Source organism: Poeciliopsis prolifica, unplaced genomic scaffold (assembly GCF_027474105.1).
Source record: "Poeciliopsis prolifica strain line A6 unplaced genomic scaffold, Auburn_PproV2 SCAFFOLD023, whole genome shotgun sequence".
In the NCBI taxonomy this organism is placed as follows: domain Eukaryota; kingdom Metazoa; phylum Chordata; class Actinopteri; order Cyprinodontiformes; family Poeciliidae; genus Poeciliopsis; species Poeciliopsis prolifica.
This window is the reverse complement of record NW_026562398.1, coordinates 2,278,842-2,303,918: the sequence shown is the minus strand read 5'-3', so window position 1 is coordinate 2,303,918 and position 25,077 is coordinate 2,278,842. Positions and strand designations below refer to the sequence as shown.

Below are 25,077 nucleotides of genomic sequence, written 5' to 3'. Positions count from 1 at the left end.
GAAGAACAGTAAACTCTTTTTGGCACAAGTGAAATCGACGTTTCATTCATTTTAAAATAATTTTTCAAACAAAATTTTAGCTTTGGAAGTGATGAAACAGAATTTTTTCAAGCTGTGTATTTTATTTTTTTTTTACATTTCTGTTCAGTATACAATTCAGAATGTCTGAGCAGTCTAAACATGTAAGATTTTGACCTACAACTGGTCAAATGTTTTCCAAACTCCCAGAAGAATAACAAAACAAAAACTCTTAATTTAGGCAGAATCTAAATTTCAGGTCATATACCGACTTCAGCATCATTAGCAGGCAGTAGCCCCTTAGAGTTCAGCAATATTACACAATGAATCAATGAGTGTCACTCCAATTGTCTAATGGATCATGTAAAATTTGCCCTGGTTGCAACTAACACCTTTTCAGTTTAAAGCTGAAAACTGATCGGTGGGTGAGCTCCAGCTCTTTCTGCTTGCGTTTGAAATCTTCTAGCTGAGAAGCCCCAGGTTCAGTCATTGTCTGAAGATGTGCGATTTTGATTTTATGACTTTTAATTTCCATGTGGTGTCCCACAGGCTGAATTTAGCTGCTGCTGAAATGTCCTGTTGTCGAATTGCAACAATGTATTTGGCACAATATGTTTTATCTGCAAGAACAAACTGCTTGTTCATCTTTGAGAGAAGGACTTCTTGAGGATGTATCTTCCTGTCTGCCTCTTTCGACCTATGGTTCACTGTACTGGTGCACACTTCCTGATCAGATGAGAAGGTTGGTAACTCTATGCACCTCTTCATTTCACACACTTCCTTAATGAAAGTTCCCCTTTCTGTGTCAGATTTAAAGGACGGTTGCTGTGGGAAAAGGTCCTGTGGTGTGGTTAAAGGTAAATCATTTTGTTGTCACATGACGATGAGTTGTCCGGCATTTCCTCATCGGGTTTAGGTCACAGCTCTTGTGAGGACGCGGTTCATTTTATTTTTTTTCTGTTTCAGCTGCTGGACGAAGGACCGAAAGATGGAGTCTCAGCCCATCTTGAGGCAAGTATGGTTTGGTCATTTTATTATTATCGTTTCACAGCACTCTGTTGCTTCAATCTTAGTTTCGCTTTTCTCACTTCAGTGGGCAGCACAAGAATTACGGCATCGCCAATCCCGGTTACATGCCAGCCGCGGCAGGAGCAGCGGGTAGGTTATGAGCTACGCAGCTGAATTTCAACTTCATTCGACGTATTTTGTCTTCGTTAATTCACTTAACAAGTCACCGTAACTTTCGCTTCCGGTGACGTCACATTTTAGGTGGCCAGGTGAGTGTGTAGTTGCGAACTCAGCAATCTGGCTGATAAATGAACAGTTGCATTAAGATTTTAGTTTGCAGCTTTCATGGGTTTGTCTTCTACTGTTTGATAAACCCATGAAGCTTCATTTGGATCAGGTCAGTTAGATAAGGGCCAGTGTCCATTGTCCAGCTGGTCGTGGCCCTGTACAGAATACATGGATGTAAGGGGTACATGGAAGATGTACACTTACTCGTCACTATACACAGAATGTACCGAATAGTAAAAGGACCAGTTTCACTTTTTTCTCCGCCTATTATTTTGTATTTTATCTTTTCAAATCGGCGAATACGTACAAATAATATCTCACGATGCTTTTATTTTGAAATAAAACTCCTTTTTTAATTGTCTCTCTTAAGAAAAAAAAAAAACTAGTTGCCAAAGCACAAACAAAGCCATATAAATAGCTATATATTAGTAAAATAACTTAAAAAAATAATAAATCCCACCCAAAAATCTCCGTCTCGTCTCAAAAAAACAAACTCCGGATCCTGAACTGAGGCCCTCCTTACAAAACTTTCTCTGTGCTGCGAAGCATCCGGACATCAGGTCCCGTCACTACCGCAGCGGTTAAAGGGGAACCAACAAGCAGACAGACAGCTCTGTGGAACAGGAAAACAAACCCAGAGAGAATAACGGTCAAAAATCCAGTTGTCACCGCGCAAAATGGATTATCAGCGTTTGGCGAGGTGAGGCTCGCTTCACGGCTTCGACTTGGAGCAAAACGTTCAAACTGTTGCTTAACTTTTCGTTTTTTCCTGCCGCGCGTTTCAGCCAAAATCACGGCATTTCCAACCCAGGTTACACACCAGCAGCAGCGGGGCCAGCAGGTATGACCTCCTACAAACCCGTATTTCAACTACACCCTGAGCACAAGACGAGTTTTAAAAGTTTTTTTTTCTTCTTCTTTACGAGTGAAGTCTGCGTATCTGGTGACGTAACATCGGATGGGCGGCAACTTGTTTTTGGAGTTGCTGAAATCTCAGAGCTTTGAGTTTTTCAGTCATAGTTACAGACATTTGACTGAAATATGGAGTCAGCAGATCCATGTTTGTGGAGTTGCTGATATTTCAGAGCTTCCAGATTCTCACTCATATTTACAGGCTGAGAGATTAAGGTTAACCTGGAAGCTTCAGGTAAATCAGGCTTTGGGTTTCGGAAATCTGCAGGAATGAACACCATGACGGAAGGGCACGGTAAATCACAGCGTCTAATGATTTTGACATGAAGGAATATGTGTTCATTTGAAAATCTCAAGTTCTATGACTTTTACTGACTTGGGTTAAATGACCAGCAGACTTCCCTTTTGCTGTATTGTTGTGTTGAATTGTATTGCATAAAATAAAAAAAAAAGAATTACTTAAAAAATAGCAACAATATACATCATATCTCAGAGTTTGCATCTGTTACTGACTGGACTGGTTGTTCTTGTTTTGGATTTAGCAATGTTTGCCCCACCCGTGGCGGAGTATGCAGGCCCCAGCGCTCCGCCGGCTGGTATGTTTGACAACATGCCTGGATATGAAGGCACGATGGCGGGAGGAGGTACAGTAAGATATACCGACCCACTAAATTGTTCATAATTCATAAACAAGAGTTTCAAAGTAAAAACAACAAGAGATATATAGTAACACAATATGTCTAATTACCGATGGTTAAGATTTATGTTTTATTTATTTGTGCCAGGTCAAAAAATAAATGTAATGTCAATGCACTTTACACTATAAGAACATCTACATCTGGTACAAATCTACCAATACCTTTCTTCAATTCCAAATTTTTCACAAAGGAGTTCTGAAACAAAGATACCTTCAAAATAAAAGGCCATTACTCTTTTAATTAGTTTCAGTCTAGGAAATAAATGTGATGACACGAAGAAGCTCTGAGCCAAAAATGCTATCATAGGGATATTGCTGTATGTACTCTGGAGGGAGCAGTCCAAAACTTTCTTGACGAATACCATGGAGGAACTGAGGCTTATCTTGCTAATTTCACACATTAATAACTGCAACCAAAAAATGTAAAAAGGATATGTTACTGCTTTTTCTACTGTTTGTCTTTTTGGTGGTGACTCATAAAAAATAAGCAATCTGTAGACAGACTATTAAACTACAATGTGACCCGATTATTGAATTTACTGGTAATTAAATATATTCATCAACAAAAGTCTTGGATATAACTTGGAGTGAAATAATGCCAGAGTAATGGTTCCTAAGTTGCTTCACAATTATTTCGCAATATTCATTTCTACTTATTCACAAACACTTTTGAAGATTTAGAGACAGTAATAGAATCTAGATAAAAACTGTTCCTTTATGAGAGGTTTTGGACAATAACATTTGAAATCAAATATACTTTTTCCAAATAAAGTAAGAAACCTCACTGAAAGGACTTAACTTTTGTTCCAGGTGGATTTCTTCCACCTCCCATGCCTGCTCAACCAGTCCCCCAGCCTTCACCTGGACCTGAACAACCACACTGGAAGTAATGCTATGACCATGCCCCTTCCTTTAATATAATGGCTTAGGATACTTAAGCCGTTGTATATCCAATTAGAATATCTAATTTGTAGATATTCCAATATGTGTGACTTCTTGCTTGCAGTATCCCATCTATAACTGAAGAGACTGCCAGGGACGCCTTTAGCCTCTATGTTTCCAGCAAATGTTGCTACAGTTCTGCACCTGCAAAGGAGGGCGTCATCATCAACATGGAGTCATTCAATACTTACAGGGTAAGAGGGTTTGTGATTTAGAAATGTTTTGGAAAAAGCTGTGAGAGCTGAATAAAAGTGAACAGAAATGGCTCATTAGAGTTTTCCTTCCTTGAACTACTTTTTATTTTTACTATTGCAGTATCGCCTAGAAACATTTACTGAGTCCAGGTCTACGGAGTGGAGCCATGAGCCATACAACGGTGTGTTTCTGCTGCTAATGCCTTCGAAAAAGTTAATAGGGTGACTGTGACGGTTGGACCAACGGCGTACACCGACACCACACAAACACAACACAAAAGTGGTTCATGTACGGAGTAAACGTGGAAGAAGCCTTTTTGCCCAACCACACTTGGTCAACCACAAGTTTCCATCAGAGCTGTGGTAAATGCAGAGTGTAGATGCTTGTCACGCCGCAGTGAGAGATTATCACGGCATAATGACATGCAATAAAAACTAGATCTAGAATTTAAAAGTGTTAGTTTCAGTTAAGTAGTCATAGAAAAAAAACTGACATGTTAAATGAATTGCACCTTTTTCATGTCCAACATGACCAACAACCTATTTCTACATTTTTTATTTTTTTGACATAAAATGTTCTTCCACTTGTAGTTAAATAGAAGTCTCTCTCAGTGACTTTTTAGATTTTTAGGTAGTCATTTGGCTGTTTGGACTGAACGTGTAAAAAATATGGAAAACATTAAGTGTAATATGCTTTTTTATTCATGGAATTGAAAGATTGCGTGTGAAGTTATCTTCAAACGTTAAAAAATAAGCAACCATAAAAACTGGTCTTCATAGCATGACATATTACTGCTGTGGGTTCTTCCAGGTCACAATATGACATTCTGTCATGTAAATTTAAAAAGTGCAAGTCAACATATTATTATGTACTTAGTGCTGTATTTTGTTATTTCATAATATTTTGACCCATATGACAGTTTACATTGGTTAATATTGATCAGGCCAGCCAGTGGATGCCTATGCTCAGCACCCTCCAGGACCGTGGGACATTCCTGCCAAAGCACCCACTTTTTTTGTGGACGGCGAACAGAAAATGAAGGTTCCCTACACCTCATCTATGAAGGTAAGCTATACAAATTATGCATGATGGGAAAAATAATTAGCTCTTGTGAGTTTTGTTTTCTCTGTAAAAACATTTCACATGTATTTTTATACATTTCTTTAAGTTTGGATTCTTTTTTTAGTCTTATGGTAACAAAGACTTCAGGGAGGTTTTTTTCTTCTGTAGCAAAACTTTTTTGAACTGGGTTTTGGCTCAGGGCAACAGGTATTTCTTTGTAAGAAGAGTGAGAAAAAGACTCCCTGAGATGTGCGAGCTGGATCGGAGGTGCTTTGTATGTGACTGAAGCAGATATTAAACAGTATTGTATGTGTTAAGTTTAACTTCTTCTTCTCCTTCCTTCCTACCTAGAGTCATTCTGAATGTACTCTACCTGATGTATGTTTCTAAATGACAAATACGTGTGTAATTTATTCTGCTGTTCTAGCCTTGCCATGATTGTTTAGGGAGCGGGAGGAAACCTTGCAAAGACTGTGCAGGCTCTGGTAATGTAAGTATTTTCGACTCAGTTAGGAAATATTGGAAGTTTGTCAGTGTGATAAAATCAAGTGTCATTCTTCCCTCTTTGTCTTCAACAGAAAGTGTGTTGGGTGTGTAATGGATCTGGTTTTCGTCATGGAGATGATCGTTGCCACCACTGCAGCGGAAGAGGGAGGGAAAAGTATGCATTTTATTCCTAATGACAGTAAGACAATGCGAAAATGTTAAAAAATACTACTGAATGCTGTTCTTGTATTTTGAAAGTTTCTCTTTTGTTTCAGTTGTGGACACTGTCATGGGCAAGGATCAAAGCAATGTGCCACATGTAATGGAAAACAGCAGCTTTTGGTCTTCATCAGCCTCAGAGTGAAATGGTAGAGTATTGTTAACCATGTTTATCTACCAAAGCTCTTGATTTCCTGACCCATTTCTCTTTTAACCTTCACCTATAATAAAGGAACAGGGATCAGAACCAAAGTCATGAGACTCTATGTAGAAGCAGCTTTGTAAGGTGGCCAAGCTCAGCCTTTGTGATGGGGACCGACAGAAGGCTCCCACATATTAAAAGGAGTTTTCTGCGGTGGTTCCGGTGTCTGAAGATGCTGTAAAATTATCAGTTGTGTTTGTGCTTGCAGGACAAACAACTCTGACAATTATGTTGTTGAACAATCGAGCGGTCTTCAGGTATCGAACCTCAGTCAAGTGTCAGGCAAGGAGCTCTTCAGGGACTCTCAGTACTTGGTAAATTTTTCTTTTTCTTTTGTTTTTGTAAAAAATATGGCTAAATTATTTATTTAGGTCTTAGAAAGAGGTGAAATTGTTGCATGGTTGTCATATAAGTTAATCTTTTCTTTGATGGATGTTGTTATAGTGCTATTAAAATGTATTAATAGTTAGTGCTTTCAAGATAAACTAACTTTCCCTCTATACTAGATTAGCTACCATCATTAGCATTTGTTTATCATTATTTCTTTTATCTTTTATTACTATATATATTTATTCCTGGAGGTTTTTTATTTCTCTTTCCTCAGTACATGCATATGTACATAACTAACTCGATTGAAATGGCAATATTGACATGGTTAAGTTGAAAAGCATGTAGTAGTTAGTTAATATTATTTTGAAAAAATATTAACTGACGAATTATAAAATAATTGCTTTTAAATTATTATCCATTTCATTGATGGAAAAAAAAATCAGCCAAAACCTACCTGACTCTATGTGAAATTACAACACAGGTTGTATTATGTTCAGACATAATACTTGGGGGTTACTTGGCTTCTTCTTCAGGACCTGGACGACTTGCTGGTCTCTAGCAAAAAATCCTGAAGTAGAATGTTTTACTATCAGGTCATAAGTTATAAAAGTGACCTAAAGCATGCTGGCCAGTTCACCTATGAACAGCTAAAAGAAAAGTTATGTTTAAAGTGGCCTAGTCAAAGTCCCAGACTTATTTCCAATTGTGTTTCTGTGACATGACCTTACACAGACTGTAAAACCCTATACACTCCAAAACCCTACAAACTGGCTAAATTAAAATTATCCTGCTTTAATTGGTGTCTCAAAATGCCTTCACAGCAATGCAAAATAAACACAAATTCTTTGCAGCAGTTGTGCATTTTGCATTTTTTTTGACTGCTAACATTTAGTTTGCTCTGAAACATGGAAGTCTGTCAACAGGCAAAAGCAGAAAAAACAGAGCAAAAATGTTTTCACTATAGACACCACAGTGCACTATTTATTTTTATCGTAACCCTATGTCCATAGGGCAAGTCAACAAAATTTTAAATAGTAGACACATACTCTTTTAGAGCTAAGGCCATGTAAGTCATGTATCTTTTCCATGCAGCAACTTGACCCAAAACTGTGAAAAACAAGTTGTCAAACTGTTTCTCGCATCGAGATTGAGTGCATCCTGTGCGACTGTGTTGGAAACCACTTGGTGCTCTCAAAGCACCAAAACTGAATGCATTTCCTTCACTTACATTGACAAATGTCTTTGTAATGCCCCTTAAACAGAGACACAACTTCAACAATATTTATTTAATACCCTCTACAGGTGTATCCAGTCATGGGCTTCCCAGACCCTACGGTGGTGCAGGCTGCACAGCGACTTGTTGGGGATCATCAGTGCAAGTTCTCACAGACATCACGTATTCTACAACAGGTATTTAAAGATGTCATCACATAATGAAGCTTTTGTTACCATGCAAAATGTTCACAATTGTTTTTTTGTTTTTTTTTTGTCTGCAGCGTCAAACCATTGAATTGATTCCCGTCACAAAGGTCACCTACACATGGAAAGGAAAAACATATGTTTACTTTGTGTACGGAAAGGAGTTCAAAGTTCATACGGATGACTATCCTGCTACCTGCTGCTGCTCTGTAATGTAACTGAGATGAATGTAACATTCTGATTATACAAATAAATGTCAGAAATCAACTATTTACAAAACTTTTTACAACAAAGAAGAGACATTTTTGAACGGGGAATTAAATTACTGTTGTCAAAGTTGAAATTAGGCAATCTGGAAAACTGACTGGTCATTTAACAAGTCCATAATTGTGTGTCTTTCTCAGAAATTGACTAAATATATTTTCTTCCAGCTTTAAAGGGACCATTTTCTTATCTGCACACCATGTAGAAGACAGTATTAATGTTGATTTCAGGCTAAGTTGATACAAATGTGTGACGACACTATTTCGTTTAAGAATATCTACTAATTTAAAGGTTTTGAAACCACCTGTGCTGACATTTCAAAGTAAGGCAATTTAAGAAATAGAGCACTATGAAGTGCATTGACACAATTTAAAAACCAAAAAACTGGGAAAGCATCCATTTTGTATTTTTTTCCACAGGAGTACAAATTTATTTCCTGAATTTGTACAAATTCATGGGGATGTTCCATGATGACATTTATGTTGTCTGTGATTTAACAGATTTTCTTCTACTTTTGATTGTGGTGGACTTGGTTGTAAAAAAAAAAAAAAAACTTTATTTGGGATAAGATTTAATTGCAAAAACATATGTTTACTTTGTGTACGGAATTTTGCATTTATGAAAGTTTATGGAGCTTTATGAAATACTTCACATTTAATATTTAATATTCATAAATGTACTCTTAACAATCACTGGCACATGTATTCTGAAGGCATTTCATTTTAACATTATGCAAATATTTTACAACAATGTATTTCGTGTTATGACGCTTCTATGAAATTTTTTGCATTAAAATATAGGCTATTTTTACAAAATTGTGTCGTCATTAAGCCCAGTTCACACTACACGATTTCAGAAAAGTCGGCTGATTCTGAAAACGTGAGAGAGACCACACACTAGCCGATTTAAAATCGTAGGTGTAACGGGTTCGACCGTAGAGTGTGAGGTTTCACTCGAAGACATTCTAATTCCAGATACAAAATCCCTTCAAATTAAAATTCTGGGCTGCCACGCCTGAATTTAGAGTAAACAAACAAACATGGACAACGACGTTGAAGTGGTAACTTTAGTTTGCGGACTTATTGTGCGCATGCGCCGGGGCGGTTGTGTTTTTCACTAACTGTACTGGCAAATACATTTCAGAATGGAATCAGAATATAATTGAAAAGTTTAAATTATGTTTGTCTCTAATATTACACGTAATTTAGCAAACTAAGTCAAGCTTAATTACGATGTTTGTGTAGTTCATATATTGTAGCTAGCGGTTAGCTCGCTAAGCTACGTCTTTTCTTACTTGATAGCGGTGGATATATTTTTCGTGGAAGAACTTGTATCTTTTCACACGTTTGTTGGTGGATGAATTAGCCGCTACGATTTCCTCCGCATCAGCAAAAGAAAGGGCTGGAAAATTAAGTAAGGACGATGAAAAGGACCGGAGGAGGAGAGCCATTTTTCAGAGGACTTGAATTACAGTCACCAAAACAGGAAGTGCCACAGCCCTATCAGATACAGCTTCCTGTAAAAAAGGTCTATTATCTTTCATTAAAAAACAAAACAAGTCGGGGGAACGCCACAGACATTGTGATAAATGAGCCAAGATGATTAAACACGTTCCACCGACTAGACCCGATCAGTCGTAACACACCACACACTACAGGAAGATCGGTTATGATTGTCGGAAGCGACAATTTTAGAACTCAGAACGTTCTAAGATTGTCGTAAGGGCAAAATCGGGCCCGACAATCGTGTAGTGTGAACTGGGCATTAGTGGTGGGTCAGTCGCGAACGTTTCGGCTTCCTCACTGAGAGCCTTTATTTATTGTAAGGGGCGGGGCTACAAACACGGAAGTGCAACGAGCAGCACACCAGAGGAGAAGTGGAGAGAGAATAAAAAATAAGTTACTCTTACGGGTCTGTTCGGTAGATTTGTTTGCGATGCTTTGTTCATTTGTTTGTGTAGAAGTAATGTGCTTTTTTTTGAAGCAGAACGAATAAATAATATTAAGAAAGTATAAGGCTTCATTTAATGTAAAAAGGAGTTGTCATGCAAAACATCTCTAATTCCCAAATTATACTGAAATATTGGGCTGCAATTGATAATGAAGGGCCATTTGGGAGCCGAAAGAACCGGCTCTTCTTTGGGAGACGAGACACATCAGCCATCTCTCTGCAAAGAGCCGAAATTCCCATCGCTACTCGTCATTAAAAGTGGACAGTCGCCAGTGATATGACGCGAAGAACGTGTTCGCTATAATGCTAACAAACCGTGCACGCAAAGCTACCATAAAAATAAATATAGCGGTACCTGGGAGACGGCTATCGATGCGCTGAGACTCGGCAAACAATAATTAAGTCGAGGCTTGTGTCTGTGGATTTGAGTCTCGGTGTAACTTTGGCAAACCAAGGAAGAACTGAGAGAAAAAACGAGGTAAAGTTAGCATGCTGGCTAAATAGCCAGGTTTTTGCTAGAACCTTGTAATGCCGTGTATGTGCCATTGCAGGCAGATTTGACCGGTCCTTATATTCTCTAGATTCCGCGAAATAAGCTGTATGGTCCGAGGAGTCACAGAGCTGTTACGGAATGATAAAGTTGTGATTTGAAAGTCTGGTTATAACAATAATGAGGTTAGCTCTCATGTTTAGCCACTTTCCAAGTAGCAAACATCGCAGTAGTGAGCGGCGTTTCCAGCTGCCTGCAGCGTTGTGAATAAACAAAACCCCATTAAATAATATACGGGGATACATGGCAAGTGTTCGGACTGTTGTTTCATAATTATTGTATAGTATATTTCTTACTTAATCGATATTTTAAGAAAAGGCTAAATTTGACGGTTGTGTTCCCAAGAGAACAGCTGCACCTGCAGCAGAAGAGCGGATCATCTGCGTCTGTTTTTGGTTTGCAAACATCAGCTGGCATAACTTCCTGTGAGCCCGTCAACATGTTCTGTTGTGTTTATATAACCTTCACGTTTTCAGCATCAAATTGAGTAGCGCTGAGTGGAGACCAAGATCGTTGTTAGAGAACAACAGAGGAACTTAAAGCAGGTTATGTCAGAACAGTAATGCCTCATAAGAAATATTCAGGTCTGGGACACCATGCATGTCAAAAACAGGAAATGAGAGGAGATTTTAAAAACATGCAAAAATACAAGTGCAGAGGCCAAGAATGGAGAGTGTCTCAACTGCCAAGCGGAAAAAGGGCATGTCCGTGCTTTATGAATATTAAAGTAAGGGATAGTTGCATGGGAGATGAGCTACTGTGAAAGGATATTTCTTGAAAATATGAAAAGTGCAGGAACCATAAGAAAGCTTGTCTAGCATTTTCTACTGGGTTACCTTTTCTCATTGTAATTTGCACAGATCATTGAGCTGGTTATCTTTGAACCTCTCAGCCACTCATTAACTAACCCATGTGTTTTCTTTCTTTCTTCCATGTGAGATTTTTCCATTACAGTGGGAGTTATAAGTTAACTGGTTTTGAGGGAATTTTCATTGTACCTCAAATTAGCTCAATATTTACATTTAACTATAAACTGAATAATCAGTAGGGTAGATTGTTTCTAAAAAGTTTCCACCAGTCCCTGAAATCTCAGTATCACCTCAAAACTTGGCCAAGTTTTGAGATCATAACTTGGCCAGGAATAAAGTTATTTCCTGTTCTCTGTTCTCCTGCAATGTACAATGAACTGTAAATACGTATTTCTGGTATTTTACATGTCTTGAGTACATTTTATTCTTGCAGGTTGCGTCACCATGGCGTTAGCGTCTGCCTCCGTGGACTCAAAGGCAGAGCTGACTGCTCTGCTGGAACAGTGGGAGAGGGAGCAGCAAGGCAACACACAGGAGCTGGTCAACATCCTCTCAAAGTAAGTAGTAGGCTTGGGTCTGATGTATGTGATGAGCTGTAATACTGTTAGAATGAATTAAAGGGTCTTTCTATTGACTTTTAGAATCTCAGAGCTTGTTGAAAAGGAGACAGAAGAGTACCACAAAGCAGACCCTGACCCTTTTGATGATCGGCATCCTGGTATGAAAAAGAGGAAAACAGATTTCATAATTGCAAATCTTAAATATTCTGCATGTTTTTGACATACCCCTCTTGGCCACTAGGGAGAGCTGATCCAGAAGGCATGTTAGGGCACCTTCTGAAGATCTTGTTCAAAAATGATGAATTCATGAATACAGTAAGCGTTAATCAGTAGTATTGAGTTGCCTTAGTGAGCCATATTTAACTTCATTTAATATATTGGTTAGAAGTTAATTTAAAATGAAGTAAATGTTTCCTTTCATAGTTGGTGAACAGCTATGTGATGACCAGCAGAGAATTCTCTCTAAATGCTGCAGCTTGTCGCCTGCTGCAGAACATCATGCCTGGGCTGGAGACAGCTGTGGTATTTCAAGAAAAGGTAAAGTACATCTACCCTCATTGTGTCTGTCTGTGTACATGTGTGTGGATGTGTGTTTGTGGTGTATTTTGTTCATATTTTGCTGAACTTTTAAACATTTCAGTTTTCTGAAACTAAAAATAAGTCTTTTTAATTGTGTTATTGCTCTCTGAAACTGACAGTTGGAAACAGGAAGTAACATAATACTGTGGCAGCTGTTATTGCTAATCAGTTCATGATTGCTGACACGTTTTAGATTATTTCGTCTATCCACAGAATGTAAAACTTCATTAAAAAATATTTTTTTATGAAGTTTTTGAATGTTTTTGAATGTTTTCTTTTGATGGTGAAGTTGAGAGGAATCAAAGTCAATCAATTTTATGAATAATTTTTAGTCTTGGCCATTCTGAGCTCCAGTACATATTCCAGATCAGTTTGATTCTTAATTCATACTCCAATAGTTGAATTCCAGAATTAACGTGGGAACTTAGGAACATTATGGCATGTTGGTTATACTTTTTTTTTTGTTGCCATTCTTCATAGCTGTGCACTCATTCATCCCTCATGTTTTCACTTTGGGGTTGAACACACTGATCCCCCTTTCTGCAATAAACATAGAGAATCAGACATAACAAGTATTACACAAACGCTTTGAGCTATTGCTGTATTTGATTTAAGCAGCTTTGTTTAAGAATTTGATGAAGACTTGTAAACTGCTTGCTTTTGTAGTGGGGAGCTTCATATCATCTACAAGATTGCTGTATTCTGTATAGAGAATATATAGAGGGTTGTTCACTATCCTCTGTCGGGATGGACTGATATTCCTCTATTGCCATATAGTTATTTCACAAAAATGCTTCAAACATCATAAATACAATCAAATATATTGCTTTGTATTTTTTCTCTGATTCATTCTGTTGATCTTCGTGGGTTTATGTATTATTCACCATCTTGCGTGCCTCTTTTTTTTTCAGGAGGGCATCGTTGAAAGACTTTTTAAGTGGGCTCAGGAGGCTGAACAGCCTCTACGAATCTATGCCACAGGCCTGTTGGCGGGCGCCATGGAGAACCAGGACATTGCTGCCAACTACAGAGAGGAGAACTCTGTTTTGGTCAGTAGGGGGTGTCCCCAGTCTCTTATGTCACTTTGTATTGATGAATAATTCAGAAGTTTATAGTGAGTAACAAATGACATTTTGCCCCACAGTTTGCTCGTAACAATTTGTAAGGGTCCATTTGCTTATTATTTGTGCTTTACTTTTACAGGTGCCTTTGATGCTGCACAGGTTGCGTGAGCTTCAGGATAAGGATGCTGAGAACAAACGGGAAATCAAACGACCCAGCCCCAGGAAGACTCTCAGCGAGCCTTTGCTGCCTTTAGATGAGGAGGCTGTTGATGGAGGCTTTGAAGACAAGCCCTTCTCGCCATGTAAAAATCCAGACGAAAAGGAAGCAGTGGGGCCGCAAGAAGACGCTGAAGTTCCCTTTTCAAGCGCTGAGCCCGAAAACGAACTGTCGTTCCGTTTCAGCTCGCCTCACAGGACGAGCAGCTGTGCCAGCTCAGCTGTTAAAACCATGATGAAGCCCATGTCTGCCCCAGGTTCACTGACACACCCAGGCATGTCTGATGGCAGCGGCTACATGCGGAGGAGGATGGAGAGAGACAATGCCAGAACCTCAAAACAGAAGCTGAATTTTTCTCTGCCGGATCCAGAAAGGAACTTAAGCGAGCTTTCCAACAGCAGCTGGTCAGAGATGAGTCCCTGGGTTATTGGTAACAACTACCATCTGGACCCTTTGACTCCAGAGATTGAGCAGAGGCTCATCCTGCAGTATCTCACACCTCTGGGAGAGTATCAGGAGGTTGGTCTCATTCAAATATGAGCATAGGACTTTACAGCTTGTTCAAAACTATTTTGATCATGTTCTTCTTCACTTAACGCTTAAATGTTGGTGTTTGAAAGGTGAGGTCGTCATATTTTGCATGCATGAATGGAAGCAAAATCACCTTCAGCACATGTACTCTTTATGGTGGAGCGCAATTATGTATTTTATATAGATTTTGTAAAAATAATTTTGTATAGTCGGGAGAATGTATCTACTGTCATGCTGCAAAGTCACCAGCAGGTGTCATCCTTCCATCTTGATAATTCAGATGAAAGAATTTGTTTAGACTACATAATTGTTTAGTTTCAAGGAATTTACTATATGTTGTTTAAAACCATTTTTGGAGGTTTTTAAAGTGTGTTAAACTATCGCTGTTTATGCCTTTATGGTTTACAGCTTCTGGCAGTGTTTATGCAGATGGGAGCCCGTGAGCTCCTCATGCACTATATGGATCTAAAACAGACCAATGATGTCCAGCTGACCTTTGAGGCTCTGAAAGTAAATCTTTCTTTCTTTGACTCTTTTTGTTACTCAAACAGCGTGATGTTCCTTAAGCTCATGCAGTTTTCCATCTTGCAGTATTTGGCATCTCTGCTATTGCACAAGAAGTTCGCTGCAGAGTTTGTTGCTCATGGAGGCGTTCAGAAATTGCTGGAAATCCCAAGACCTTCGATGGCTGCAACAGGAGTGTCACTGTGCCTCTATTACCTCGCCTATAACCAGGACGCAATGGAAAGGGTATGAAGGAGATTACCACACAATACAACTCAGAAGTGTTTCAAATTGAAATAGCTTCATTTTGGAGTATCTCTGTCAATGGCAGAGCGAGTCAGTAGCTTTTGACAAGCTCAGTAATGTTTTCTTTCTATGCAGCCATACTCTTGTGGCTGATATGAGCCAAAAGCAAAGTAGTTATATTTCGGTTGCTGTTAAAATTGTTATTTTTGAAGTGGTACTGTTTTCTTATATCGATCATACGTGTCAAATGCTGCCGAGATCCAAACAGCACAGTATTGCAGAGTTCAGTGTATTATTTTTTTTGTTGCTGGCCTTATTTGTATTCAGGACTGTGCTCTCTCTACTCAAGGTGTGCATGTTGCCCCACTCCGTCTTGTCAGATGTGGTTGGTTACACGCTGTGGCTGTTGGAGTGCTCGCATGCATCAGGCTGCTGCCACGCAACCATGTTTTTCTCCATCTCCTTTTCGTTCCGGGCCGTCCTCGAGCTTTTCGACAAGCAGGATGGACTTAGACGCCTCGTCAATCTGGTTAGAAGAAAAAAAATTTCCTCTGTCCCCATTGTAACTGTGTAAACCTACTCATCTGTGCCATGTGACAAAGATATTGATGTCCAAACAGCCAATACACTGTCAAATTTAATAGATTTAATGTGTGGAATGGATGAACTGCTTTCAGATCAGCACACTGGAGATCCTGAATCCAGAGGACCAGGGAGCGCTGCTGAGTGATGATGAGATTTTCTCCAGCAGGCAGAGAGCCAAGCACACCTGCATGGCTCTGCGCAGGTACTTCGAGGCCCATCTGGCAATCAAGGTGGAGCAGGTGAAGCAGTCTCTGCAGCGCACAGAGGGAGGTGCCCCCATTCACTCACAACCATATTATAAGGTAAACAGAGGACATATTTGTGCATCGGTATAAAAATAATGTTTTGCATCTCCTTTTATTTGCTTTAGTTGTGAAGATGGTTTCTGATTTGGCATTCTGTGTGCTTGCCTTACTCTACAGGCGGTCAGCTACAGCCGTGAACAGGTGGTGGAAATGATGGAGTTTCTGATTGAATACGGTCCACTCAGACTATACTGGGAACCAGCAGAGGTCTTTCACAAGCTGTCTTGTGTCCAGCTTCTCCTGCAGCTCATTTCTATTGCATGTGACTGGAGGACCTACTACGGCAGGTATAGACAAGTCCCGTTAAACATTCGCTAAACTTATTTGAAAGTAGGTTGTGAGTTTTTTTCTCTACTCTTGTAGGAGTGATACGGTACGATACGCCCTGGACATCCTGAGTATTCTCACAGTCGTTCCAAAGACGCAGGTGTTGTTGTCTGAACCTGTTGCAGTGCTGGATGAGGGAGGATCCACTGTTTCTACTGTTGGTAAGTTTTCCGAGAGGATGATTTAATCTCAGCCACTTAGTTGTAACTTTGTTGCCAAAAAGGGTAGTTCTACTTTTGTGTTGCCAGTAATCTTAGTTTTATTTTTTATTTTTTAGGTTTTCCTTTCTCTGCTGGTTGCTAAGCAAGTAATAAAAGAAAGTAATAATGTGCAGGAACATTTTTCTATTTTTTATTTTGTCTTAGGTATGAGTATAGTCCTGGCTGTCGCAGAGGGAGAGGTCTTTGTGAACGATGCAGAGATCCAGAAGTCGGCTCTCCAGGTTGCCATCAACTGTGTGTGCGCCCCGGACAAACGCATGTCCAGCATTGGCAAATTTATCGCGGGGACTCCCCGTCGCCGCCTGCCGCAGCAGACGAAGGCCAACGAGAGCGTGCTCACCAAGATGTGGAATGTTGTACAGTCCAATAACGGGATCAAGGTACACTTAAAGCACACCTGACATCTATGTTGCATTTTTTATGAATGAATGCTTTGTTACAAGTATGGACACATCTTTGATGTTTCTAAATTACAAAGTATTTACAAAATAACTTAAAAAAAAAGAATTCTGTATTCCTTTACCCTGACACCCTAAAGAAAAACCAGTGTAATCAGTTGTTTTAGGGTTACTTAATTAGTAAATTAAATCTGCAAATGGGCCTCATTAACAAAAAAACAAACACCTTTCTAAGTGTTGATAAATCTTATAATTTCTGCTACTATCTAACTCCTTTAAACAGAATCTTTATTAGAACGCACTTTCAGGCTTTGCAAGCCTGTTTTTCTTTACACTTACATTTTGTATCTGTCCTTTAGGTGCTCCTGTCCCTGCTTACTGTCAAGATGCCCATCACAGATGCTGATCAGATCCGAGCTCTTGCCTGCAAAGCTCTGGTGGGTTTGTCTCGCTCCAGCTCTGTCAGACAAATCATCAGCAAGCTGCCTTTGTTCAGCAGCGGACACATCCAGCAGCTCATGAAAGAGCCCGTTCTCCAGGACAAACGCAGCGAACACGTCAAGTTCTGTAAGTTTGCAGCAGAGCTGATGGAAAGGATCTCTGGGAAGCCGTTGTTGATCGGTACGGACGTGTCTCTGGCGTGGCTGCAGAGGGCCAACGTGGTTGCTCAGTCCAAGATCACCTTCCCCGAGAAGGAGCTGCTGCTTCTCATACGAAACCACCTGGTGGCTAAAGGCCTACATGACACAGCAAACACACTCACCAAAGAGGCAGATCTGCCCATGACATGCCTTTCACATTCATCTCACTGTTCACATTCAGCCTCCGCTTTCCCCGCTGTTGCTGCCACCCCTGCTGCCTCCCCCGTTACTACGCTCCCCCGCACCCCACGGCTGGCCAACGGTGTGGGGTCACGACACGGAAACCATCCCTCACACTCATCCACCACGCCATCCAACCATCCACAAGCACGGCCCTCCACATCACAGTCGGCTGGACCGCCTTCTAGCATCATACCGTCCACGTCTGCCTCACATTGTAGCAACGGCTCGCCGCTGATCGGCCGCATCGTTTTCTCTCGTGACCGGCAGACTCCGTGCGGTGCCATAAACTGCAAAAAGAACCGAGTGCTTCGACAGAAGTCTGATCATGGGGCCTTCAGCCAGAGTCCAGCCATGAAGAAGCAGTTTGACAGACACTTACCTTCTCCTCCTGCCTTGGACAGTATTATCACAGAGTATCTGAGGGAGCAGCACGCCCGCTGTAAAAACCCTGTCGCAACCTGCCCACCTTTCTCTCTTTTCACCCCCCACCAATGCCCTGAGCCCAAACAGAGACGGCAGGCACCCATCAATTTCACATCGCGGCATTCTCGTAGAGTAATATATCCAAAATATGGAGGCGTGGATGGAGGATGCTTTGACAGGCATCTTATATTCAGCAGGTTGGTGCCATTCCTCTTTCCTCTCTGACCCTCCTTCATGTCCGTTTTCGACACCCTCCGTTTCTGTGTTTGTCCAGGTTCCGTCCCATCTCCGTATTCAGGGAGGCGGATGAGGATGAGAGCGGATTCACATGTTGTGCCTTCTCAGCTCGTGAGCGGTTCCTGATGCTGGGAACCTGTACAGGCCAGCTCAAGCTCTACAATGTGTTTACAGGCCAGGAGGAAGCAAGCTACAGCTGTCACAGCTCTGCAATCACTCACCTGGAGCCATCACGGGTCTGTAGAGAAATCTGATGTTACACAGCTGTAGCACAAGAAAAAAAAATATAAGTGAAAAATGCATTGATGTTTGTAAATCAGTTTGACAAAATCCAGTGTGATATATTTGAAGCATTTATTTGGTAGTTATAGCTTACATACGAAAGAATTTGGAGAATATTGGATAAGACTTATAAGCCCAGACAGTTCAGTCCTCCCACCCACCTGTTGATCTGTTCCTCCAGCTCTGGTCATCTTGCTTTCAGCCTACGAGTAACTCCTTGGTTCATGTCTGTCAGTGTGAATCAACATTTAATGCATCAGTCAAAAAAGACTTCACAAAGAAGAAAAAATACATATAAGTCATACCCGATTCTAAATTGTAGAACTAGGAAAACTATGAAAAGTATGAATTGTAGTCTGGAAATTACAATAATATATTTTTTTTAAGAAATTGAATTTAGGATTTTAATTTGGTGCTAATTTGTATTAACACCAAATTAATTTTGGTTTTAATTTTAAACATCAAATTTTGGTGTTAATTGAAAGTGTTAATGAAACACTTTAACTGAATTCAGAAATTGTTTACCTTTCCGAATCGAATTAGTGGGAAAAAACATTTTTGAAGATGTTCTTATTTATTGAGATGCACATGTTTGTTCTATAAAAGTAGTCATTGGTAAAATCTGATCATATTTTTCCTTTTTAGGATGGCTCTCTGCTCTTAACCTCAGCCTCGTGGAGTTACCCTCTTTCTGCACTGTGGGGCATGAAATCTGTGTTCATTATGAAGTAAGTCTATTTCCCAGCTAACGTGTATTGAATATTCTCCCCGAAAAAGAACTTGCACTTTCATGGAGTTTAAAATTGCCCAAATCATTACCATATAATTAATGTCAGTCACCAGAGTTAACTTCCCTCTCTTTTATCCTGGTTCCTCTATTTTTGGATCCTCTCCACTCAGTACAACAGCAGCTTTATTCTGTTAAAAGGAGCTAACAGACACACTACATGTTGTTTAATTATGCACACTAACAGCCCGAGAGCTAGCGTCTTCAGTCCCGGAAACTCTTTCGCTTGGATTCATTTATTCAAATGGTTGAACTCGGATAAACCACTTCTTGGAATCTGCAGTGACTTTATGGCACTACATGATTTTTAAGTGCCCAGCCTTATTCTTTATGTTTCAGATAAAATGTTCAAATATTGCTTTCATTGCATCCAGGCATTCCTTCCTGGGTGACCATTATGTGGAGTTCAGCAAGCTTTCACAAGACCGTGTCATAGGGACAAAAGAACATGTAGCACGCGTATGTATATTTCATATATTATTAATATAGCCTGTTATTGACACTGTTAAATTAAAGACGTTTATTACAAAGTTGAAGCGTAAATTTTCACTTTAAGCACTCCTATTTCCTAGATTTATGACATACAAACAGGTCAGGTTACTCTGACTCTCAACAACCCAGACCTAGCCAACAATTACAAGAGGAACTGCGCCACCTTCAACCCAACAGACGACCTGGTCCTGAACGATGGCGTGCTGTGGGACATACGCACGGCTCAGGCCATCCACAAGTTTGACAAGTTCAACATGAACATCAGTGGGGTGTTTCATCCCAACGGCCAGGAGGTCATCATCAACACAGAAATTGTATCCTTCACACACTGAATGACGAGCATGAGGTGGAACTTATAACCACATTTAATCCCCCCAATATATATTATTTATGCACTTTTCAGACAAATGGTAAATGCTGATTTCTCATATCCTTAAGCCTATATGATCCTTCTTTAAAACATATTGCTGTGGGCAAAATACATCTATACTAATAAAAAGCTGTGGAAAAATCCTAAATTAAACAAACTTAGCTTCCATTGCAGAAGCCTAATCTCACATGGAGACTCACCGTTTAGAATATGTTTACTTGGTGAGAAAATAATCATGTAAGGTAATTATAGTTTTTAACATAATTACCTGAGTCAAAAAAGCCTTCTGGAGATGATTAGAAATGATGACATGAATGCAGATTTCCGCCCTGGCTTTCTGGGTTAGAAACCTCACAACAATGAATCTGGTTTTATTCTTTTTCCCATTTTGGCTGAGTGTCTTCTGCTCTGGGTGATTTGTGGATTTCAGTAAAGAGGAAAGTGCTATTATCTTGGCAAGATTGAATTTTGAGTTCCAAAACTTTTGGTACCCATGAATTATGAAATATATATACTTTTCGACATGAACCATTTCCCAGTGAATAAATGCACCCTGTTAGGTTCATAAATTTTTTTCCTTGTGACGATATGCTGCTGCAGTAAGATATATTTACACACTTTTGTTTTTTTCATAAAAATTACAGGATTTGCAGCATTATCAGTTCTCAATAACTGGCTTCTTTACACCAGAGACACTGGTGTGACAAAATTAAATAATTCCATTGGTAATTGAACCTGAAGCTGTTCCAGTGATGAGTTGATGAATGAGGATTTATTTTACTGCTTAGCATTAAATATTTATCCCACTAAGAGGGTGTTATTTCCCAGTAGATGGTTACATAAAGAGGCATGTGATCATTGTTTAGTGTAGCTGAACTTGTAGCAGACACAGTTGAAGACAAACGGTATGTTTCTTAACCGCATGTCTCAGTGGGACCTGCGGACTTTTCACCTCCTCCACACAGTTCCTGCTCTGGACCAGTGCAGGATAGTCTTCAACAACAGCGGCACCGTCATTTATGGAGGTAAATTCATAAATTATATCAAAAAGGGAGGGTAAAGCATGTTTGACATGAAGTCTACAACTCTGCTCTCAGTCCAAGTGTGAAATTGTTGAGGTTGTTTGAAAGTCTGGTAATTATCAAGCTAATGTAGACTGTATATTTGTAGAAAGGTGTGAACAGAGCTCGTGGAGGTGTGTGTGTTTGCGCATTTGAATCTCTTGTGAGATTTTCACAGGATAGCGGCCCCTCACTGAAAAAGAGGTGCAGGCATGCAGAGATGGAGCTGACTGCTGCCTGACCGTTTCAGGCACTCAGAAGCCAGAAATGTGGCTCTCCAGCTTTCTCTATTCATTTATTTACCGTCGCTTTCTGTGGCTCTTTGTGTTTGTAGCAATGTTGCAAGCAGATGATGAAGATGATATGATGGAAATGCAAATGAAAAGTCCATTTGGGTCATCGTTCAGGACCTTCAATGCCACAGATTACAAACCAATTGGTAAGATCCCTCTCTTTTTTTTGTTGTAAACATTTTCTGATCTTTCCCAATTTTTAAAAATGTGATTGTTTTTATCTTTAATGATCAAGCAGTTTTCCTGGTGAAACTTGTTGGTTTTATTTCAAACACTGCAGTACAATGTTTATAATTTGTCCCTCTTGTAACATTGGTGGAGATTTACAAGCTCTTTTTCTTTTTCAGCCACAATTGATGTCAAGAAGAATATATTTGACCTTTGCACAGATACAAAAGACTGCTACCTCGCTGTGATTGAGGTAAATAATTGATGACTAATACTTTATTCATAAAACAGCTCAAGAAATTGCCATTTAAATAAACATTTTCTTTGTGTCCAACAGAACCAAGACTCTGTGAACACCGACACTGTGTGCCGACTTTACGAAGTGGGGCGGCAGCGACTTGCAGAGGAAGAGGAGGAGGACGAGGAAGATCAGGTTCTAACTATGTTGCGATCTTGAGGCAGCACCCATTCTACTTCTTCATGCACTGGAAAAATGACCTTTTGTTTCTCTGTGTTTTCAGGAGGATGATGATCAGGAGGAAGATGACGACGATGACGACGACTCTGATGACGACGTCGACACGGATCCTCTCATTGCCGAGCTGGAGAACGATAACGGAGGTGAAGACGAAGATGACGACGATGGGAACGATGAGTTTTCTCCTTCAGATGAAGAGGTTGCGCGTCTTCTCGAAGATGACGGTGATGGTGGAGATGACGACGATGAAGACGGGGATGACGACGATGATGACGACAACGATGATGATGATGATGACTCTGATAATGATGTTGATCTAGACGGTGACAATGGTAAGCCACCTTTAAAGTTAACTGTTTCTAATCTGTGGTTCTAATTTTTTATTTTGATTTGAAGTGTCGATCCATAGATACTGAAAGTCTATTTTTCTTTTGTTGTAGAATATTAGACAGGCAGCTTCTCTTGCTATTTGTAGTCTCTTTTAAAAACATTTCTCTTCCCAACGGCCTTGAGTTGGTATATTTCTTTAATGTTTCATTTTTATTTTATTATTTCAGTTTTGGTTTCTGTGTCTATGAGATGTTGAATAATTGTCCGTCTCATAGAAAACATCCCCTTTTTAATTTTTTTTACGTATAAATAGGATTTGGATCTTGAGGGAGCAAAACTATCCAGAAATGCTGAACTCTGTTACTCTTCCCTTAATCTGAAAGAGTAGCAACTGCTTTATAATCCCTGTGCTGCTGCTGTAATAGTTGACAGTTAATTTGGATTAATTTTGGCGTTTTCAGGAAAAGCCTTCTCTCTGGTTCTCCAGGGCTCTCTGTAAACGATGTTTTTACAAGAAGTAGGAAAATAATACCAATTTTGCTGGAGAAATTAGCCTTAGTTTGTAAACCTTCACTATTAAGATCTATTACAACCAACATATGCAGCAAACGCTTCAACAAGAAAGAAGCATTAATAAGCATGGGGGATTTCCCCCATGTATTTTATGTTAATGAGGAAAAAAGCTTGATTTTTGGAGAATTACATATATTAGCTACTTACTTTAGGATCCATGGTCCCACATCGCTACATTTTCATCTCAGAGGACTCTTTTTAAGGTAACATAGTTGCAGAAATATTAAAATCACCTTACTATATAACTTCAACAGGCTTTTTTGGCTAGTTTATAATAATGTATACAAGGCTGTAATTGAGGAAAACTGAAGTGCTCATTGTTTCATTCCTCTCTGAAGACTCCTGTTTTAGTAAGAATCTATTCCAAAACTCAACAAAGGAAAGCAAAATCTGCGGAAGGAAACAAAAACGAAAACGCCATTTCGATAAACTGCCGTGTTTTTGCCGTTTTGACACTTTCTGCCCTCGCCCACTAACCTACTCAGCAGAAAATCTTCTCTATTCCCAATTTCTGAATCTGTGTTTGTCTATCAAACAAACAGACAGCTCGGACAACTCTGACCTTGAAGATGACATCATCTTATCCCTGAACGAGTGAGGATGTGGGCCATCAGCATCTTAAGAGCAGAGATCCAGAGGAGATGTCACGATTTCTTCCTCACAGACGTTTGATCTGCAGCGGATCAGTCCCAAAAAGAGAAAACCAGCGGGTAATCTACTTGGAGCACTGCCAGCTTAAAACTGTACCGAACACAGTGAGAGTTTGGAAGAATAGCAATGCTTGTAAATGATATAACTTTATATAGGGAAAAAAAAAAAAAACTTGAGCTGCAGGGTGAGCGAGGAGATCCAGGTGAGGATGTGGTGAAAGAAAACATAAGCTCTCACATTTATGGCCTTTTGATTTCATATGAACTTCAACACTTTGTAAACATCTATTTGGCCACAGGTAAGAGTTTATAGTTGAAAGAGGTTGAAATCCACAAGACTAGGACTCTGAAGACTGAAGCTAACTAATCACCTAAGAATCCTGACGTTTCCTCAAACCTTCAGGAATCCTGCCTGCAGCTTTTATTTTCTGCAAATCTGTACCATGCCACACACAGCAGTGCCATATCACATGAACTCTTGATGGTGTGAACACTGTAGTAAAAGCATTTTTCACTCAAACAGTTTTTATATTCTTTTTTTTTTGTTTGTGTTTCCAAACAGTATTTAGCACAGTGACTGATTTTATTAAAAGACTGTTCTAAATTTAAATGGTTCTCCTAATTTTCTGGAGCATTTAAAATAATACATCTGCCACACAATTTAGTAAAAACAAAAGGCATGAATGTTGCTTTTTCTTTTTTTTTTTCTTTTTTTTTTACAGTAAAAGAAAATCTGTTATTCTGTATGTATAAAAAAAAGTCTGGCACACTTTTTGTGCATTCGTCATATTTTCCTCATGCTTTTGCTTTTAGTTTGGTTTTGAATTTTATTTTCCATTAGGATACTTTTTGAGGTTCTTGAAATTTCCTGTACAGATTGTATGTATCTAAAGTATTTTTACTACAAATAAAGCTGCGGAATTTTCTCTTTTGTGTACCCATGACTTATCTGGTATGTTTCAACTTGTCTTTATAGTCTAAGCTTGCAGCAGTTTTAATGAACAAGGAGTTTTAATGTTAGCGCAACCAAATTTGGGCTTTAGAAGAAGACGTGTCAGAGTTTAAGAAACTGAGTTTAGATATGTTTAGATACATAACATGACTCAAAACCTAGTTTTAGCCATTCAGGGAAGAACTCGGTGCTGTGTATTGTCCTGCTACGTATCAAAGTCCACATGATGAACTGATGATAGTCTGGGCTCTTTAGCAACCTCCTGAATA

General features: G+C 39.5%; 2 protein-coding genes across 6 annotated transcripts; both read left to right on the top strand.

The window, feature by feature from the left end:
* The first annotated feature begins 711 nt into the window (after window positions 1-711).
* Window positions 712-8,857, top strand: ssuh2rs1 (ssu-2 homolog, related sequence 1). 5 transcript variants are annotated; one of them, XM_055046386.1, is made up of 15 exons: window positions 712-760; window positions 828-875; window positions 985-1,029; window positions 1,112-1,176; window positions 2,769-2,870; window positions 3,734-3,809; window positions 3,930-4,059; window positions 4,181-4,241; window positions 5,004-5,125; window positions 5,550-5,612; window positions 5,701-5,783; window positions 5,884-5,976; window positions 6,238-6,343; window positions 7,662-7,769; window positions 7,856-8,857. In XM_055046386.1, exons 3-15 carry the CDS (start codon window positions 1,007-1,009, stop codon window positions 7,994-7,996), a joined length of 1,173 nt encoding a protein of 390 aa, XP_054902361.1. In that variant the 5' UTR covers window positions 712-760; window positions 828-875; window positions 985-1,006; the 3' UTR covers window positions 7,997-8,857. The 5 variants fall into 5 exon arrangements, with proteins under 5 accessions (XP_054902361.1, XP_054902363.1, XP_054902362.1 ...); XM_055046388.1 differs by lacking the exon at window positions 712-760 and having other exon boundaries at window positions 796-875; XM_055046387.1 differs by lacking the exons at window positions 712-760; window positions 828-875 and having other exon boundaries at window positions 908-1,029.
* A 1,406-nt stretch (window positions 8,858-10,263) lies between these two features.
* Window positions 10,264-24,793, top strand: LOC129370398 (DDB1- and CUL4-associated factor 1-like). Its single transcript, XM_055046360.1, has 25 exons — window positions 10,264-10,470; window positions 11,785-11,908; window positions 11,993-12,069; window positions 12,153-12,226; window positions 12,335-12,448; window positions 13,402-13,539; window positions 13,694-14,290; window positions 14,711-14,812; window positions 14,894-15,052; window positions 15,402-15,581; window positions 15,730-15,939; window positions 16,060-16,229; window positions 16,306-16,430; window positions 16,635-16,870; window positions 17,248-18,332; window positions 18,410-18,608; window positions 19,300-19,382; window positions 19,816-19,900; window positions 20,014-20,247; window positions 21,235-21,328; window positions 21,699-21,803; window positions 22,005-22,078; window positions 22,163-22,258; window positions 22,347-22,635; window positions 23,749-24,793. The coding sequence occupies exons 2-25, from the start codon at window positions 11,796-11,798 to the stop codon at window positions 23,802-23,804; spliced, it is 4,695 nt and encodes a 1,564-aa protein (XP_054902335.1). The 5' UTR covers window positions 10,264-10,470; window positions 11,785-11,795; the 3' UTR covers window positions 23,805-24,793.
* The last annotated feature ends 284 nt before the right edge of the window (window positions 24,794-25,077 follow it).